This window comes from Mus musculus, chromosome 14, assembly GCF_000001635.26.
Source record: "Mus musculus strain C57BL/6J chromosome 14, GRCm38.p6 C57BL/6J".
Classification (NCBI taxonomy): Eukaryota; Metazoa; Chordata; class Mammalia; order Rodentia; family Muridae; genus Mus; species Mus musculus.
The window spans coordinates 103239023-103253450 of record NC_000080.6 but is presented as its reverse complement, the minus strand read 5'-3'; the positions used below and the strand labels follow the sequence as shown (position 1 = coordinate 103253450).

At 37.5% G+C, this 14428-nt stretch overlaps 1 protein-coding gene across 39 annotated transcripts in view; it reads left to right on the top strand.

The window, feature by feature from the left end:
- Positions 1-14428, top strand: part of Mycbp2 (MYC binding protein 2, E3 ubiquitin protein ligase) — a 233430-nt gene that overhangs the window by 93390 nt on the left and 125612 nt on the right. For all 39 annotated transcript variants that reach the window (XM_011244896.3, XM_017315794.2, XM_017315789.2 and 36 more), the window contains 6 exons: positions 925-1042; positions 4885-5089; positions 5551-5704; positions 10235-10407; positions 11004-11129; positions 11212-11339. In XM_011244896.3, coding sequence (XP_011243198.1) covers positions 925-1042; positions 4885-5089; positions 5551-5704; positions 10235-10407; positions 11004-11129; positions 11212-11339 — 904 coding nt within the window. The remainder of the gene's footprint in view (positions 1-924; positions 1043-4884; positions 5090-5550; positions 5705-10234; positions 10408-11003; positions 11130-11211; positions 11340-14428) is intronic.

Here is a 14428-nt window from a genome sequence, read left to right as displayed (position 1 = left end):
AGTATCCCTAGTTCATATTTTTATGAGAACATACCATAACTTCTGTGATTCTAGTTGGGAGCCTTGCTCCTTTCCGAGTCATTTTTAGTTATATTCTAATTTTAGTGGATAAATTGTACATAATTAAAGAAAATGCAAAGTATAATTTGATCTTACTGTGTGCGTTGTACTTTCTAGTGGATATTTTTTCAATTACAGATAATGGTTACTAAAAATGGTTAATAACATAGTTTATAAAACTAGATAAGGATACTAGGATATCATTATCCTAACACTTAACATTAATTATGTGTTTACTATGTGTCAGGCATGGGCCCAAACACTTCTTAATTGTTTCCAGAAGCAACATGGGATAAACACAGTTTCTTATTATTCTCTGTATTGTAGTAGAAAAACTGAAACACAATGAATGATTTGGTCAATAGCCTCGTCTCTTGCCCTGAAGGAGTAGGACTCAATCCTAGCTGTCTTACTCTAGATCCTGAGCGAACAGCTGCTGCTGCAGAGCTCCTCATTGTGCAAGCTCTGAGTTCTTAACTAGTACTTTACCATCGATGTGCTGACAATTAGAACAGAAGATTGTAAAGTTATTTCATCGGGTTCCTGAATTGAGTACCTGCTGAGGACCCATGTACCACTTACTGTACAAGCTAAACTGATTTCTCCTCTTAAAGTTGGCGCCCATATTTCTGAAAAGATAAAACCACGTGTTTACGGTTAGGTAGTACAAGAATCTTTCCTTAAAGTCATTGTCCGCTTACCCAGTGCCTCGCATGGAGACGGGTGTGTCACACCGAAACAAGTGATTGCTGAGTGTACCTACTAGTGCCTTGACCTTTTCAACTCCTTATTTTACTGTTATATATTGTTTTATATTTCAGTTGACTCTTGTAAGAAATTGACTTATTTTTTTCTTAAACCTAGGGGATGCCCCACTCTTGTCCAAGCCTTGCCAGGCCCTAGCACACAAGTCACTGCCGGCAGCAACCACACGGCAGTCCTTTTAATGGATGGACAGGTCTTCACATTTGGAAGTTTTTCTGTAAGGAAATTTTAAAACATTAATAATATTGTATTATACAATTGCCTTATAATTTGCTACTTTAGCTTTTTTTTTCTGGTTCCAGTAAAATTCTTGTATTAAGATAATTACATATGCATATTTCCTTCCTACCCCAACACACACAGCTCCTGAGTGACAGATTTTCAAATAATTTTCATCTCTAGTTCAGCATTAGAATTTATTGAATTTAGTGATTGTATTAGAATTGAACATGTTTATTGCAAATCAACAGCTTCTAAGCAGTCAGTGGGGCTGAATCGACCACTTAAAGGTGTTTCTCATCTCATTTATAAAGAAATAAATCTTCTTAACATGAAGAACTATTTCTATTTTAGAATTTTGGAAAGTTTAGAGTTTAATCTAATTTATGGCTCTTGTCTTTTTGCCTATCATCAAGTGCAAAATTACTTTTCTTTGTCCTCTCCCATTCTGTTTGTTTATTCATCTCTCTCATTGCCTTTCCCAAAACTGTTTTCTATAGTTTGATTTAGTGAATATGAAGGAAAATCTCCCTAAGGCTCTGTTAGTAAGTTTACACTGTATGAGGTGAGAACGTTGAGACGGAACTCCACAATGTTTGTCTCTTTAAGTGTGTGAGTAAGTTTGAATGCATGAACATGTGAAGTGCACATGCCAGCACAGAGGTGAAGGCTACAGGACGACCTTGAATGTTACGCTTCAGGGCCTATGCAACCCTGTTTTTTGAGAAATAATTAAAATGTAAAATGGAGATAGTCTGTTGCAAAAGTTTAGGCTTGGCGACAGGATCCTAAGGACCACAGAGCATCTGCCTTCAGTTTTCTGCTTGCCTTCTTCCCTCCTCCTCTCTTCTTCCTCAGCCCCGCCTCCTCTTTTTCTTCTGTTTTTGCGATGAGCTGTTTCAGAAAAAGCCCTTACTAGCCTAGAACTCTATGTAGAGCAATCTGGAACCAACTCACAGAAATCTACCTGTGTTGGCTTACCTCCTGAGTGCTGAGATTAAAGCCATGTGCCACCATGCTCAGCTTTGCTTTGTGCTTTTCCCCATAGAGAGCTACTGCCTCCTAATAAGATGGAGTTTCTCATCCCAGTTGACCCAGTATAGAAACTTGGTTCACAGATGTGCCCAGAGTTTTGTCTGCAAATTGATCGTAGATCCTGTCAAGTTGACAAAATAGCTGCCCCACTCCATCAGTTCACGCAGACCTTACCTCTCCTTTGTTATAGGCTTTGGAGCAATTAAAAAAAAAATCTTTGGCAGGTATTTTAATTTTTTTTTCAGGACATTCACTATGTATTCTGGCCGTGGTTATCTGATGTTTCAATGGTACTTGTAGAGAATAAGACATAAAAAATGTAACTTTCTTTATCTTCTAATATTCTGGACATATCTTGGCACATAATGCTTATATAGTTATATTTTCTTACATATCCTTTTCTGGTGTTAGTAAGATAAGGCCTTGGGTTCATAATCCTTCTGCCTTAGACTTCTGAATTCTAGGGTTACAGGCCTCCTGTATCTTACCTGGTTACGATTTGGTTTGCTATTATTTTTCTTAAGGAACCCAAAAGGAAGAGGCCAATGTTGTTCTTCCTCATCTAGGTCTCTATTTAATCATGTTTGATAATCAAATATTAACCTTTTTAAAACTTTAACATCGTATTCTCTTTTTATTTCATGAAAATATTTAATTAATTTATTTTTTGAGATTATAATCATACCATATCCTCCGACCCTTTTCTGCCTCTAAACTTTTAAATAAAAGGAGAGGATCATGAGAGTAAGTATGTGAATGTTCATGAGGCAAGCACGTGTTTAATGAAGCTAGACTTTATTATGTTTGTCTGACTTCTGAGGATTCGGAACTGCTTATGCCTTAGGAGTTTTTATGTCACGGTGCCAGGCCTGCTGCCCAGTCTACTAGAGTTCCTCAGAGATAGCTGACACTTACCGCATCTGCACTCCACTGTGTGTCTATACTATAATTGTCCAGTTTCTTACACTTGGATATTTATGTACTTTACATTTTGATTACATAATAATTTTATTAGAAGGCTATCTTTTAGTTTAACTATAAGAAGTGAGAATTTTGGGTCAAAAGTTGGTGGGTCAAAAAGCCTTGGTAGGTTTCTGAGTGCTAACAGTCTCTTATTTTTAAGCTGCATGTGAGAGTGGCTTTCTCGAAAGCTTTGACAACAGAATGTGCTGTTGTGCCTTTTCATTGGCACTGATCTGATAGCTGACCAAGGATCTGCTCGCTTTCAAGTTGGTGCTATGAACTAAGTGTCTTGACCTATTTACCACATTCCTACTAAGGGTCTGCTTTTATCTCTTGAAGGACAACTATCCCTTTTCCATGTCCTCTCTATTCAGTCCTCCTCTTTATCCTCCCCTGTTGTGCCTCCGGGACCCTTAGGCTTTCTGGACAGATCAGAGGAACGCAGGGTATTGGTTTTCTCTGGTTTCAAGTCAAGATTTCTTCAGAATCCTAGTACAGTTAAACGTTTAAGTCATGTACTTATTTATCTGTTCTGTTGGCTCTGTGTCTTTAGGTGGGTAATGTGACTCAGTCATTATGGTTTTCTAGACTAACATTCTAGTTGCAGATTTCTGTGGCTTTATGTATGTCTGACTTTTCACCACACTCTTGGGTCCCTATGGGGTTGTCTAGGTATCTCACTGTTTTTCTTCATATTTGTTGGGTGGTGGTAAGGCAATCCATGCTTATTTTAATTGTCAGTCTGTCTGTCTTTTCCTCCCAGAACAGAATATATATGAATATTGTGTGCTTCTTTCATTGTTCACCTTCTAATGCTTTTTTTTTTCTTTGTCAAAAAAAAATGGCCATTGAAAAAGGCTAATTAGCTACTTCTCTTATTGTATAATGTCTTCTCCTTCACTAGGTTCTCTTCCTAGGGGTGAGGCTTAGCTGCATCTGTAGTTGGCCTGTTTTGATTTCTGGCTATGATGTTGAAGGAGTAGACCTTTTCTTAGGAACCTGGCAATTGTGTGGGGACTTGAGTGTTTGCAGTAGCCTGTGTTACCTCATTGCTAAGGTGTTGCTTTTCTGTCCATGCTTTGTTGGTTATCCTCATTGGTGAGCTTGTGTTAAGTGGTTCTGGGGCCACGAGGTAGTATTTTCTCTCCTCAGGGGTTTCTGAAAGGAGAGTGATGTGAGAGACTGCTCTTGATCCACATGAGTCAGTGTCACCTAATCCAGTGTCAGTGTCCTTTTGTAGTGAGAAACCCCCTACTTCTTTTGAAATGCATTTTTAGCTAACTACCTACCTTTAGGCAGCTATACTTTTTAAGTGAGTTAACATGTTTGAAACACACACCTTATTCCTACTGTTTATCTTAAAACATAAATGAAATAACTTACTAAAACTTTACATAAAAACTTCATTGAATATTTTTCTAAGTTTATTCTCAGTTCCAAACTTAAGTCTTATCACAAAATGTCCTGACACTGTCTGTGATTAAGAATGACTTTGTTTTATACTGTAACTGAAAATGTCAGAGTGGTTGTTTTGGAGGAGTCCTTTGTGGCAGTGTGCTTCAGGCATTGTATATGTAAGATACTTTAAATTTAAAAATAGGTGACTACAGAGTATTTTGGAAGCATTCCTTATATGGAAAATACTTCAACTAATACAAACATATACTTTATGTATTGTTAAAAGGAGATTATCTAGAAATAATAGAAATTATTACTTTTAAGGTATTAGGTCCAAATTCCACATTTATTTATTTAAAAAACTAAAAGTTCATAAAAATATGATCTCATATAGTTATGTAGATTATCCAGCAATAATACTAATATGATTTATTTAACTTTTAGAAAGGACAACTGGGAAGACCCATTTTGGATATACCATACTGGAATGCAAAGCCAGCTCCCATGCCTAACATTGGATCAAAATATGGCCGGAAGGCCACTTGGATCGGTGCGAGTGGGGACCAGACTTTCTTACGAATTGATGAAGCACTTATAAATTCTCATGTACTTGCAACATCAGAAATTTTTGCTAGCAAACACATAATAGGTAAATATCTTGTCTTTCTAATGAGATACAGCTGTATCTTTTTATGTGCGTGTGTGATAGAAAAATAATAGGGATATTTAAGAACCAGAGTATTCATAATCCAGGCAATGGCAGAACCAGGAGCTGTGTTGTAAATGGATCAGACTTATATTGTCATGAGTGACTTTCTACATTGAATCTTTAAATAAATAATTGAAATTAATTTTTTTTGAGAGATTATGGTGACCCAACCTATACCCATGACAATAAATTTCACAGTACAGGCATAACAAGAACATTTGTCACAGACATAGTCAGAGGTGTTTTCATGCTGTCATTTAAAAAAGACTCTGTTTAAACTTATTAGACATATATCAGCTTCTGTATGTATGAAATTGTAATAATACTACATTCCTTGTGGGCTTGGAGGAATGTATAAAGGTAATGCAAAGTAAAATTATATTTACTTATATTTTCATAAGGCCTGGTTCCTGCTTCCATATCAGAACCTCCACCATTTAAATGTCTTCTGATAAATAAAGTTGATGGAAGTTGTAAAACTTTCAATGACTCTGAACAAGAAGACCTGCAAGGATTTGGTGTGTGTCTTGATCCTGTATATGATGTGCTTTGGAGGTAAGCATGTGTCTTTATAAAATACAGTATCCATAAAACAAACAGAAACGGATGCTACAGAATTTGTTTCTAGGTTTCTTCACAAAGTTAGAAATAAATGTTTAACAGGGAGTAACTGTGATGGTTTGTATATGTTTGGCCCAGGGAGTGGCACTATTAGAAGGTGTGGCCTTTCTAGAATAGATATGGCACTGTGGGCGTGGGCTTTAAGACCCTCATCCTGGCTGCCTGGAAGCCAGTAGTTTTCTGGCAGCCTTTAGATGAAGATGTAGAACTCTCAACTCTTCTTGCACTATATCTGCCCGGACTCTGCCGTGCTTCTGCCTTGATGATAGTGGATTAAATATCTGAGCCTGTAAGCCAGCCCCAATTAAATGCTGTCCTTATAAGAGTTGCCTTGGTCATGATGTCTGTTCACAGCAGTAAAACCCTAACTAAGACAATACTTATCTGTTAGCAAACATTCTAGATTATTTTTAAAGTTATGTTTTCCTAGGATGCTTCACAGAACCACTGATACCTACCTTAGAGTTACATCACATAAAGTAAACAAATCTTTGTGCTGTGACCTTTAAGAAACCCGATTGCAGGGCTGGAGAAGTGGCTCAGGGATTCAGTGCTCCTCTTGCTCCAGGTTCCAGCATCCTCATAAGGCTTAGTTTATAGCAATGTGTAACCCGAGCTCCAGGGATTCCGCACCTCTTCTGAGCTCTGTAGGTGCCTGCATTCATGTGCATCTATCTACACCCCAGCACACACACACATACACACACACACACACACACACACACACACACACACACATAATCACTTAAAATTATTTTTTTATAAAAGAACAAGTGAAATTGCCGGGCTGGTGAGAAAGCTCAGTGAGTTATGACATTTGCTGGAGATATCAAAGTAGGTTATAACATTTACTGTTATATCCGACAAGTTCTATTCTAAGTTTATCCCAAGGGACACACATGGTAGAAGGAGAAGCAGCTGACTCTTACAGTTGTCTTCTGACATCCACATTCCACTGTGTCTACAGATACAAACAAACAAATTAGAAGGTTTTTTTTAGAAAAAAAAATAGGATTACTGAGTCAAAAGTAGTCATAGACTGTAAAACTTCCTCTTAATACTCACATTTAAGTATTTTATTGATAATTTTTAGCATCTATGCTTATGAGGGAAAGCATAATTTTCTTTCTTGGTAATTTTCTTTTTTGGTTTTTTTTGTTATTCTTTCTATTTATTTATTTATTTATTTTACACTCCATATTTTATTCCTTTCCCCCTGTCCCTACTGTTCCAAATCCCATATCTCCTCCCCACCCCCCTGTCTCCACGTGGATGCCCCCAACCCCCATCCCATCTGACCTCTAAACTCCCTGGAGCCTCCAGTCTCTGAGGGTTAGGTGCATCATCTCTGAATGAACACAGACCCGGAAGTCCTCTACTGTATGTGTGTTGCGGGCCTCATATCAGCTGGTGTATGCTGTTTGGTGATCCAGTGTTTGAGAGATCTCGGGGGTCCAGATTAATTGAGACTGCTGGTCCTCCTACAGAATCGCCCTTCTCCTCAGCTTCTTTCAGCCTTCCCTAATTCAACAACAGGGGTCAGCTACTTCTGTCCATTGGTTGGGTGCAAATATCTGCATCTGACTCTTTCAGCTGCTCATTTGATCTTTCGGGGGACAGTCATGATAGGTCCCTTTTTGTGAGCGCTCCATAGCCTCAGTGATAGTGTCAGGCCTTGGGACCTCCCCTTGAGCTGGATTCCACTTTAGGCCTGTCACTGGACCTTCTTTTCCTCAGGCTTCTCTCCATTTCCATCCCTGTAATTCTTTTAGACAGAAACAATTATGGGTCAGAGATGTGACTGTGGGATGCGCCTCCCTCCCTCATTTGACGCCCTGTCTTCCTGCTGGAGGTTACGCTTTTGGTATGAGAGTAGTTAGTTCTGGCTTTATAAAGAGTTTGGAAGAATTCCTTTCTTTGTCATCTTTTGGAATGATTTGAATATAATTAGTATTGTGGGGTTTTTTGGGGGGGTAAGGGGGGTTGGTTTTTTTGAGACAGGGTTTCTCTGTATAGCCCTGGCTGTCCTGGAACTCACTCTGTAGACCAGGCTGGCCTCGAACTCAGAAATCTGCCTGCCTCTGCCTTCCGAGTGCTGGGATTAAAGGCGTGCACCACCACCGCCCGGCTATAATTAGTATTATGTTAGATTTTCTCTGAAAGTCTTGTTGAATTCTGCTGCGAATCTATTTGGTCCTGGCCTTTGATTTTGTTTGTTTATTGATGGATTGATTATTAAGCAATATTTTATTACTGATTCAATATTGTTAGATCTATATCTTTGTAAATTCCTTCTTTCGATTTGTTTAAATTGTTTATTTTCAGTTATTCATTTAAATTGTTGCTTCATTTTGGTAGATCTCATGTATCTAGAAATTCATCAATTTCTTTTATATTTGTCAATTTGTGGAATATAGGTTTGTTTTAAAGTGTGGCCTTATGGTTTTTGTATTTTATTTCTATATATTGTCATATATCTCCTTTCATCTCTATTTTTCTTAATTTAGATATTCTTTCTCTTTTGGTTAGTTTTGCTATGGATTTGTTAATGTTATTTGTCTTTTCAAAGAACCAGATTTTTATTTTGTTTTCTTTTAGTCATTTTTTTCTATTGTATTAATTTCTGCCCTGATTTATTTATTTATTTATTTATTTATTTATTTATTTCTGTCCACTTCTTTTGGTTTGATTTGTTGCAAGGCCTTAAGGTGCATCAATAAATTATTGATTGACCATCGTTTGGCTTCTCCAAGCACCATGTACTCACATAGAATGCACACACATACAGACACACACACACACTCACATATGCAGGGAACACACGCATACATATACATTTAAACATTTTTTAAAAGATTGGAAAAAGTGCTGCATGAAAGGGCATTACTACCCTTAGTAGTACAGCAGGGCACAAATAGGTGACTCTGAATGTTTAGATACGTAAAGGATTTAATGTGAAATCTAAAGGATGTCATAAGGAAGTATTAGCATCTCAGTGCAGGCACTAGAGAAGGTGAAGGAAATCAGCACTGCAGAAGAAATGCCTAAATATTTTCTAGAAACAAGGAGATTTAAATCCTCAAATACTAAAAACTGTACTTTTGATTATCTGCAGTCAAAAGAATGTATTGCTACAATAGAACAATAAAGATCAGAAGATAGTTATTAAATCAACCAGAGAGAAAATGATTGTGTAGAAAGAAGAAAGTTACATTAATAACAGTTTTCAAATGTAGTGATGCAATGATACTCATATTAATTATAGAAGCTTTTTTATATATTTATCGTGTTTAGAGTATTATTCTAACCAGTACCCCAGAGCTCGTGTCTCCAGCTGCATATGTAGCAGAAGATGGCCTAGTCGGCCATCAGTGGAAAGAGAGGCCCCTTGGTCTTGCAAACTTTATCTGCCTCAGTACAGGGGAACGCCAGGGCCAGGAATTGGGAGTTGGTAGTTAGGGAAGCAGTGCAGGGGAGGGTATAGGGAACTTTCGGGATAGCATTTGAAATGTAAATGAAGAAAATATCTAATAAAAAATTTTTAGAAAATCTTTTTTTAATCTGTGGGACAGTTGCAGGGAGGGGTTAAAGGAGGAAAGGAAAGGGAAAAGTGAGATAATTCTATGTTAATGTATTGTTTATTTTTTAAACATTTATTAATCTATTCGATTTAAAAATACAAAAGCTTAAAGACAATACATTTTGATAAAAATGGAACATAGGCCTTATTGTCCTTTTTTAAAAATGTGTAGATGTATAATTTAAAATATTCGGATTATTAGGCTATAGAGTTCTTGAGCATTTTCATTGTGCTAAAATGAAACTCTGTATTCATTAGATAATAACTCTCACTTAGTCTTTTCCTAACCTCTTGAGGAATTACCGTGAGTCGGATAATCAGAGACTAATGCAGGAGGACACTGAGACTTGACTTCCATCCAGTTCTAATCGGTGCTTCACTGCTGTTTATTTCTCTGTGTCCTAGGGGAGCCATCCATAGCATTTGCTCCTTTTTTGCTACTGTATTGATCTTCTCTTGCTGTTTTACAGGTGCTCATACACATTATAAGTATTATAGTTTTGTTATATATTTCTTATCAAATGATTTTGGTATAAGAAATCCTTACTTTTATGTATGCATCAAATTTAAGTATATAATTGCTATGGTATTTACAAAGTTTTATAATGTATTACTATTTTCAGATGTTGTAGTTTTTGTAGTAAATTACTTTAGTTATGTATTTAGCTTAGCTATGTATTTTCCTATGTACACTAGCAATATTATTTATTTTATAGTCAATTTCAATTTAGAAATTTGCAAAGTAATTCAAAGTGTTAAAGTGCTGTAATTATCTTTCTCCATAGGTTTCGACCAAGCACCAGAGAGCTCTGGTGTTACAATCAATTTAGAAATTTGCAAAGTAATTCAAAGTGTTAAAGTGCTGTAATTATCTTTCTCCATAGGTTTCGACCAAGCACCAGAGAGCTCTGGTGTTACAATGCCGTGGTTGCTGATGCCAGACTTCCCTCTGCAACAGACATGCAGTCCAGATGTAGTATTCTAAGTCCTGAACTTGCTCTGCCAACAGGATCAAGGGCTCTTACCACCCGATCTCACGCAGCCTTGCATATCCTGGGTACGGCTACCCTTTGATGTCAGCTGAATGGCATTCTTGTATGCTGTGCTAATAGTCAGGATTTTTTTAATAGTTAAATTTGTATGTCTTGCCTGTTAAATAATAATGGATTCAAGTCACAAAATAAATTTAATTACCTAAGAAGTTTGTCCTCTATGAAATGGTACAGAAATTCTCAAACAATATCATGAAAGATCAGTGAATGCCTAACTATAAAGCATCCCCCAAAATTTAATTTTCTTAATAAAGTGAAAAAGAAACTTGAACACATAAATTTTTAGATATATAGAGATAAGTTTTTATAGTATTTAAGTATATCTTTATTTAATTAGAGATACAGAGCTTTTGAGATTAACTAGTTGCTAGGTTTTTTTTCTTCTTCTTCTTTTTAAATCAGTCCACATTCATATGCCTTCTGTTGCTTTTAGAAAATCTCATTTAAGAGCTGGAGAGATGAGTCTATGGATAAAGTTTGCCTTCCACATGTCATGACCAGAGTTCAGATTTATACTAATTAATACAGCATTCATTAATAACATCGGTGTGATAGGACATTTTCACTTCAGGGTTTGAATTTTACTTGTTGATTGCCTTAGGTTGTCTTGACACTTTGGCTGCTATGCAGGACTTAAAGATGGGCATTGCAAGTACAGAGGAGGAGACCCAAGCAGTGATGAAAGTCTATTCCAAGGAGGACTACAGTGTAGTCAACAGGTTTGAAAGTATGTATGCTGAGACTTAGCACACGCTCTCTACTCATAGAAACACAGGCAGCTTCTAAACCTCATGATTTGCATCTTTCAGGTCATGGCGGGGGCTGGGGCTACTCTGCCCATTCAGTAGAAGCCATACGTTTTAGTGCTGACACTGACATTTTACTTGGTGGTCTTGGCCTGTTTGGAGGAAGAGGAGAATATACTGCTAAAATTAAGGTAAAGTTCACGATACTGTAACTGTTTCATCGGAAGACATTTATTTGGCCTAGTTGTCTCATTGCGCATTTTCTTTTCCCCTTTTCCCTTGGCTTGTTTTTAATGGATCCTTTAGAGAAAGGAAACATTGTTAAACTCTTACTCAAAAAAAAAAAAAATGTGTACAAAAGGAGAAAATGAGTTTTCAGAATTGAAAATTGAAGAAGGCTTCCTAGCCAATGTCACTGGTTTGTGCTGAGCTTCCAAGGGGTTAGTTGGCTGGAGTGTTGTATGTGGTTGCCTTCCCAGAGCCGGTTTAGTAAGAGGGTACAAATCTGTTCTATATGGAAAAGTCTTGTACGCTTTTTGTTGTCAGTTATTATGTAAACAGGCACCCTCCACACTCATCCACATGGGAACTAGGGATGAAGTGAGATGATGGAGGGATCTGTCTTGTATGAAAGTTTAAGCCGGCCCAGTGTGCTGGCACAGGCTTGTAAGCCTAGAGACATGGGAGGCTGAGCAAAAGACTCATGGTGCGCTCAAGACTAGTGTGCTAGTTTCGGGCTATTTCCCACACCTGCTTATCTCCTGAAGAACTAGCAGTCGTTGTGTGGAGATTACCTGTCTGTTTTTTATTTCTACTTACTAGTATGGACACACTGTGTCTATAGGCATCTGTTTCTTCACTAAGAAACTCACACTGCAAGTTCTGACCTAATTCCAGTATCATGTTTTGCAAGAAAGTTTAGTTTAGTCTCTTTTGTGAGAGGTATTTTTTTTAGATCATTCTATAATACCCCAAATCTAATATATTAAAGCTTTTATTATTTTTGAGGATAATGTACATAAATCTCAACCAGAACTGAAAACTTAAAAATGTTTACTTATAATGTTGATGTTAGTATGTACACTTTAAATTTTTCAGACACTATAGGAATGAATTTGGTAAAAGTTAAAGTTCTTAGAGTTATAGAAATCATCTGAATAGAATAAAAGTTAAGAATACCTCTAGCAGAGGACAGGGGTCTGTCCGCCCGTCCCGGGAGGTTTTGCCTCAGGATCTGCGGGAGCCATCTTGGCTCTGGGACCCCGCAGAAAGTTGTCTGCACAGATGAGAGTGTGGACTACTGAAATTAACAGCTTCTGGGACAGGCCAAAGCAGCACAGCTTCTGGGAAAGGTCCTGTTTTGGCCCTTCATCTTCAGCCAGGAGGTCCAAACACCAGATAACTAAGCACCTTCCCTGTAAGAGGTGAGCTTGCCTGCAGAGACTGCTCTAACTACTGAAACTCGGAGGAAAGAGCTAGTCTTTCAGGTCTGCTGATAGAGGGTAACAGAATCACCAGAGGAACAATCTAAACAGAGACCACTATAACAAGTAACTCCAGAGATTACCAGATGGCGAAAGGTAAACGTAAGAATCTTACTGACAGAAACCAAGACCACTCACCATCATCAGAATCCAGCACTCCCACTTGACCCAGTCCAGGGCACCCCAACACACCCAAAAAGCTAGACTTGGATTTAAAAGCATATCTCATGATGATGGTAGAGGACATCAAGAAGGACTTTAATAACTCACTTAAAGAAATACAGGAGAACACTGCTAAAGAGTTACAAGTCCTTAAAGAAAAACAAGAAAACACAACCAAACAGGTAGAAGTCCTTAAAGAAAAACAGGAAAACACATCCAAACAGGTGATAGAAATGAACAAAACCATACTAGACCCAAAAAGGGAAGTAGACACAATAAAGAAAACCCAAAGTGAGGCAATGCTGAAGATAGAAACCTTAGGAAAGAAATCTGGAACCATAGATGCGAGCATCAGCAACAGAATACAAGAGATGGAAGAGAAAATCTCAGGTGCAGAAGATTCCATAGAGAACATCGGCACAACAATCAAAGAAAATAGAAAATGCAAAAGGATCCTAACTCAAAACATCCAGGAAATCCAGGACACAATGAGAAGACCAAACCTACGGATAATAGGAGTGGATGAGAATGAAGATTTTCAACTCAAAGGACCAGCAAACATCTTCAACAAAATTATTGAAGAAAACTTCCCAAATCTAAAGAAAGAGATGCCCATGAACATACAAGAAGCCTACAGAACTCCAAATAGACTGGACCAGAAAAGAAATTCCTCCCGACACATAATAATCAGAACATCAAATGCACTAAATAAAGATAGAATACTAAAAGCAGTAAGGGAAAAAGGTCAAGTAACATATAAAGGCAAGCCTATCAGAATTACACCAGATTGTTCACCAGAGACTATGAAAGCCAGAAGAGCCTGGACAGATGTTATACAGACACTAAGAGAACACAAATTCCAGCCCAGGCTACTATACCCAGCCAAACTCTCAATTACCATAGATGGAGAAACCAAAGTATTCCACGACAAAACTAAATTCACCCATTATCTCTCCACGAATCCAGCCCTTCAAAGGATAATAACAGAAAAAAACCAATACAAGGACGGGAACCACGCCCTAGAGAAAACAAGAAGATAATCCCTCAACAAAACTAAAAGAAGACAGCCACAAGAACAGAATGCCAACATTAACAACAAAAATAACAGGAAGCAACAATTACTTTTCCTTAATATCTCTTAATATCAATGGTCTCAACTCCCCAATAAAAAGACATAGACTAACAAACTGGCTACACAAACAAGACCCAACATTTTACTGCTTACAGGAAACTCATCTCAGAGAAAAAGATAGACACTACCTCAGAATGAAAGGCTGGAAAACAATTTTCCAAGCAAATGGTCTGAAGAAACAAGCTGGAGTAGCCATCCTAATATCTGATAAGATTGACTTCCAACCCAAAGTCATCAAAAAAGACAAGGAGGGGCACTTCATACTCATCAAAGGTAAAATCCTCCAAGAGGAACTCTCAATTCTGAATATCTATGCTCCAAATACAAGGGCAGCCACATTCATTAAAGAAACTTTAGTAAAGCTCAAAGCACACATTGCACCTCACACAATAATAGTGGGAGACTTCAACAGACCACTTTCACCAATGGACAGATCATGGAAACAGAAACTAAACAGGGACACAGTGAAACTAACAGAAGTGATAAAACAAATGGACTTAAC